Raw genomic sequence first — 6268 nt, 5'->3', positions numbered from 1 at the left:
TTTATATAATTTAAATTTGTGACTCATATAATTTTTCAATTTACACGTTAAATACACAAAAATAAAATAAATAAATTCATAACATGAATATGAATACATTTCGGTTGAACACATATTCAAAGAATTTCAAACAAGTAAATATATAAAACAGAGGGCATTAGAAATTGGGAAACAATTCCACTCTAATAAGATATAAAATTCAAGCATCATTAACTAAACAATACGTGATCCATTCCTTCACGAACGCCTATTGTGCCCCTTAAACCCACAAGTACTGCAAGAATTCTTGCTCTTCTTCCCATATAGCTCGTTGTACGCCTTGTCACGATACTTCTGGGATGGCCTTCCAGGTAGCTTTTTGTGCTTTGGAGGCCGCACTATGTCGTCCTTAATATACCCAGGTACATTCCACTAGTTTTGATCAGGTAAGGGAGTAATTGGAATGTTGTATGTATCCAACAAGTAATTACACGTTAAATACACAAAAATAAAATAAACTAATTACATAAATGTAATGTGCGCTCAAACATCACTAGCTTCAAAAAGAAAAAATATAGAACACGCACTCAATACATACTGATCTATATTTACATACAAAGATTTCACCGTTTAGCTCAACTACAACTAATTAAATTCAATATTTAATTGTATCCAAAACTTACTACAAGGCAACAAATATTGATATACAATTCTTAATTACTTTATGATTTTAATCCCTAGCTGTACTCTGTTCAGTATATCACATAATTTTTATGACTATATCCCTATATTGTTACTATTTACATTAACTTAATAGGATACAAAATATTGTCTGCATTAAGAAAAAGCAGCTTTCAAACTATTAAAAAAAAACAATTTCATTCATTCTACATCATAATTTGGATACAAAACATCCAAAAAAATTGGGATACGAAAATCATTGTTACTGTTTACATTAACAAAATGGGATACAAAAATATTGTATGCATTCAAATAAAAGGAAAACAGCTACGAAACTAAAAAAAATCAAGCACTTTCAATCATTCTACATCATAGTTTGGATACAAAACATCCAAAAAAAAAGCTAAAAATATCAAACCATACAAAGATTTCACCGATTTAATCAGAAAAAATCAATCCACTATTATAGTCGAGATATACGAATATATCATCCAAACAAATATAACAATCGACAAAAACAAAAATACCTGATGCCGAAATTTCTTGAATTCAATGGAACTGACGAAATTATAGTCGTGAATTTTGAAAACCTCCGTTTCAAGAATATGCCGAATTCAACTCGAAGAAGCTTTGAAAATTATCAATTGAATGATTCGGAAGACAAAATTGTTTTTTGCAAAAAAAAAATTTGGAATTCTTAAAGAACAAGGCAAAAAAATGCTCGAAAGAAAAAATGGCAACATATCTCTTTCAAAACATGATTTATATTTAAAATCTTTTTTTCCTTTTTGAAATTTTCTGTTCCATGATTTTCTCTATTATTCTATTAATTATTTGTATTCTTTCAAATTAATTAAAATAAAATAAATACATAACTCATTCCTTAACAAACTAAAATATTGTCATTTTAAATAAATAGTGAAACTATTTCTAAGGAGTCCACTAAAAGTTAAAATATTGCTATTTTGAAAAATTTCCCTTTTTTTATAGGAAAATTTATATAAATCAACTAGTTTAAGAGCTTATTACTTAGATATACTTTAATTTATAATATTACGTATCTTATCAGATTTTGATGCGTCTAGGGGTGGGCATCGTACGATATATACCGAATACCATACTGAAATTGATTTTTTTTTACCGCGGTATGGATATCATGGTATTTGGTTTGACTTTTAAATTTTTTTGGTATTCTGTACAATATTTGGTATTTATAAAATAAATTTCAAAATATTGTATACCATACCGAAATTTTATAATAATAATATATATATATATGTATAGAGAGAGAGAGAGAGAGAGAGAGACTCTAACTTGACATAGTGGTATATGTCAATTGCCAAGTTAGAGTTTACACGTTAGTGAATGATTTTCGTGGTGTAAAATTATATAAGGCTATGCATAATTTTAGATAATGTTTTATAAACTTTGCATCTATGACTACTTGATTGTTATTGAAATGTTTTTTTTATGAAATTATTTAACAAAAGTAGTTGTTGATCTAATATGATTGAGACTCGTGCTTTGAATTTCTCATATTCATGTTGATCATCGTATTGGTCTTGCAAGAATACTTGCTAAAGGACAAAGAGAATGGTTCTAACTTATTTACTAGATAAATTATATAGAGAGTTATAAAAATATATGTAAGTCGAAGTCAAATAAATTATGGTTACTGCATACCATACTGTAAAATCGAAATTAAATATATCGAACCATGCTGAGCTAATTGGTATGATAATGGTATAGTACTTTAGATAGCGAATACCGAAGTTACAATATCAAAAATTTTAAATACCGTACCATGTCCACCCCTACGTCCAGATATGTTCAGATAATTATATTCAGGATACATGAGGTCAAATTTGTTCTAGATACATTTTATTCAAATGGATTAACATGTATATGAGATACATAACAAAGCTCACTCGCCTCCCTCACCTTTCTCTCATCTCACTCACTACCCTCATATATATTTGATTCTCAAATACATACAAATCACAATAGGTACATACATATACATATATCTAGCGTGTATCTAGTGTCTATCATATCCTTCCGATGCTGTCAAATATTGATTTGAAACAAATAAAACATGAGTCATCTACCAGACTAGTTTCTTCATTTATGTTAATAACTTAGTCAAATTTGGTTACAAGAGTATAGTCACTACTCACTAGTACTGAAAGTGACCATGTAGTCATAACTACTACACATGTAGCACCTTAGATTATAAGTTATAATACAATATTTTATTTCTAACAATAAAAAACTATGTTCTCTCAATATTTAATTTGGATAGATATTATTTTTTATTTTAGAAATATAAAAAGTACACAATATAATTAAAAAGTTAAAAAATTAAAGTAGTTATATTTATGTAATTTTATGAAAATAGTTATAACTTATAAAATTTTATTATTAGTTTTTTTGTAAAAAGTTTAAAAATAATTAAAATATTATGTAATTTTAAGCAGATTTTTTGAGTTCCATGATAATTAGATTTTTGAAGTAACATTAGAGTAAGATGATTAGAATATTAGAGCTCTTTTCATTGGAAAATAAAAATATATTTATGATTTATGTTCTTGCAAAACCATTAAGGGTTTGCTAATTGTTTATTAGTTATTATTATATCATCTTTTAGCCCTACCTTATAAGGACAAACCAACTAGGGATTCTTGGAAAATTGAAGTCTTATGTTAGAGAAAAAAATGAAGGTAAATGATGTGGTCCATATTGATCTTAATTTCAATATCCATGAAGATTATGTAATTAATGACTAAGTTAATTTGAATATGTTGACATATAATTATGTAAAATAAAGGTTGTGAACTTTATTAATTAGCCTTTGATTAATTCTTTTGCTTATTATGTTAATGGTTGATGGTAAGACGATAAATTCAAGTCTCATTATATTAAGAGGGTACATAAGATATTGGGTTAGAGTTATGGTTCACTATAATGATAAAATACGTTAGGTCAAAGTCATAACTATCCACCTCTAACGGGTTCTACTAGTCGAATAAAAAATGCACTACTTTTGGATACCTAAAGGAAGGTACTATTTGTTCCAAAATAATTGAAGGACTATTTTGAATGTAGTCTAAACATATAGGTCTATTTTGTTCATTTTCTCAAATAAAGGTGTCAAAGTTCACAAGGCTTATTATGCCTATTGTTTACATTTTCTCTTTCCTTTTAGCTGCAATTTTCACATTGGAGAGAGAAGCTTCGCATGAATGGAGACAAATTTCAGAAACAGGAGATGATTCGGAAATTGAAACCCTAGTTACTTCATCAATGTTCCAATCATTATTTTCTGCTTGATTTTGATTGTTGTCGCGCAGAAACTGCGATTCTGTTGGTCAATTTCATAGCAATTGGATTTTTACCTCGATTCGATCTGAGGACTTTTGATATTTTTTGCTAATCGAAGCGGTGAGGAATATTTAGATAGGTGATTGTAGAGGATAATTTTGTTTGAAAAAATGCCGTCGCACGCGGATGTAGATCGGCAGATCGAGCAATTGATGGAGTGCAAGCCGTTATCGGAGGCGGAGGTGAAGACGTTGTGTGAACAAGCAAGGGCGATACTAGTGGAGGAATGGAATGTGCAACCGGTGAAATGTCCGGTGACGGTGTGCGGTGATATCCACGGACAGTTTTACGATCTGATTGAGCTTTTTCGAATCGGCGGCAACGCTCCTGATACTAATTATCTCTTCATGGGAGATTATGTTGGTGAGTTTTGGTGATTAGGTTTCATTTTTTTTTATAGGAATTTGCATATGATTTGTTGGATTTTTTTGTTAATTTTCTATGCATTTGATTTGTTGTAGTGACATAGGTGAAATGTGAATGGACATAAATAGGATGTAGAAATAAGAGTGTTTCTGCTAATGTAGGCAGCACTTGAAAGATAGTATAGGTTGTGCTTTTGTGTATCAAGTAGATTGTGAAGTGTAAGGGTTCTGCAAAGTAGCAAGCTTTATGTTGGTTATTTTGTGGTTTGGCGTGATTCGGGCTTGTATTTCTCAAGATATTCATGATAAGGATGATATGTGGTTGGGCTGTTCATTTATTGGTAGTGTTACTATAATGTGTCGGACAAATGAAGCTTTATTTTGATCTATTTGTCGTTTATACTCGTGAATGATGACGCGTGGTTGTGATGTGGATCTCTAATGTACTTGGTGGTTCGAATATGACAAAGTAACGTCATGGCATTGATATAATGTTTGGAGGCAAATGTGGGAGATGTTTCTCTTCATTTGGTGTATTTCTTTCGGTGCTAAACACGCTCATTTTCATTTGTTTTCTGTATATAGTTTACTGAAAAGGCAGTGTTCTCTCAACTTACATCTGATAAGCATGGGTTCCATAAAATGACTTAACTGTCTTTTGTTTTAAATGACTGTTTTGATGGAGGCTTCCTTTTTAGTTTTTTTTCCTGAATATTTTTGCATCTAAGGTAGATTTCATCATATACATCTCCACTCCATAAATTGCGATGACAGTGTACATTTTATTTCATGCTTACTTATTTGTATGTTGACTAGTACCTCGGTTTCCTTGTTGGTCAAGTACATTAGCATTCATTGTTTATCATTAATAATTGCCTAATTAATGCAGACCGTGGATACTATTCTGTCGAGACTGTCTCACTATTGGTTGCTCTGAAGGTCCGTTATAGAGATAGAATCACAATTCTTAGGGGAAACCACGAAAGCCGACAGATCACTCAAGTGTGAGTCGCTTACATTTTGTTCATATTGAAGTGCGTAAGTGAGGTTGTCTGAAAAGATAATTGGTCTTTCTTAACAGCTGATATTCAGATGTTCCTTCTTTTCGATTGCTTAAACGATCTGGTTTATGTATGATATTAGGGGTTTTACATTTATGCAATGCTACTTTATCCAAAAAAAAGAGAGAAGATGTTTCTGCACTGTTCTTATATTTTCCATTTAATCTACTGAACTGTTATTTTTCCAATTACAAGAATTTAGAACTAATATGAAATGCTGCCTAAGTATGTAAATAGTTTTCCCATTTGGTGCACTCTTTATATTTGGTAATGGTCTTCTTTATGCTGTTTGGTGCATGATACTTTTATATGTGTTTCTGTCACAGTGTCACATAGAGTTTTACTTGTATAGGATGTTCCTAGATGCCACTTTCTTTAAAAATTTATCCAGTTTGGTGGATTTCTCTTATTTTGACTTTCTGCTGTGTTAGCATCCTCTTTGCTTCTCCTTGGGTTTGGGAAGAGTAGCAATGTAAATTCTATGCTTATATGGCTCAAATATCCTTTCTTGAATTGTGTATGCTCTTATTGCACTCAAGCAACATGTATAATGGACTGATGCTTCTCTTCAATGTACCCAGTACAACTCTTCTTTACATTTCTCACCCTCTTTCCAGAAATAAAAGAAAATAAAAAAGGAACATGGAGGTCAGGTGTGAGAATTCAGGTTATCAACTCCTGGTTTTCAGTAAGAAGTTGAAGAGAGAAAGAAGACAAACGTGTTTCTTGAATTCTATGCAGCAAAAACATTACTTAGGTTGCGGGTTTTCCTTGTCATAAAAAAAAAAAAAAACATTACTT

The 6268-nt window shown here is 30.7% G+C and overlaps 1 protein-coding gene across 1 annotated transcript in view; it reads left to right on the top strand.

Annotated features, from left to right (window-relative positions):
* Window positions 1-3718: 3718 nt before the first annotated feature.
* LOC102586640 (serine/threonine-protein phosphatase PP2A-2 catalytic subunit-like) overlaps window positions 3719-6268 on the top strand; it is a 5489-nt gene continuing 2939 nt past the window's right edge. Inside the window, exons 1-2 of the mRNA XM_006357163.2 lie at window positions 3719-4404; window positions 5296-5410. Coding sequence (XP_006357225.1) covers window positions 4152-4404; window positions 5296-5410 — 368 coding nt within the window. The 5' untranslated portion in view covers window positions 3719-4151. The remainder of the gene's footprint in view (window positions 4405-5295; window positions 5411-6268) is intronic.

This window comes from Solanum tuberosum, unplaced genomic scaffold, assembly GCF_000226075.1.
Source record: "Solanum tuberosum cultivar DM 1-3 516 R44 unplaced genomic scaffold, SolTub_3.0 scf00243, whole genome shotgun sequence".
NCBI classification, from domain to species: domain Eukaryota; kingdom Viridiplantae; phylum Streptophyta; class Magnoliopsida; order Solanales; family Solanaceae; genus Solanum; species Solanum tuberosum.
The sequence above is the reverse complement of the archived record's forward strand: the minus strand, read 5'-3'. Positions and strand labels throughout refer to the sequence as shown.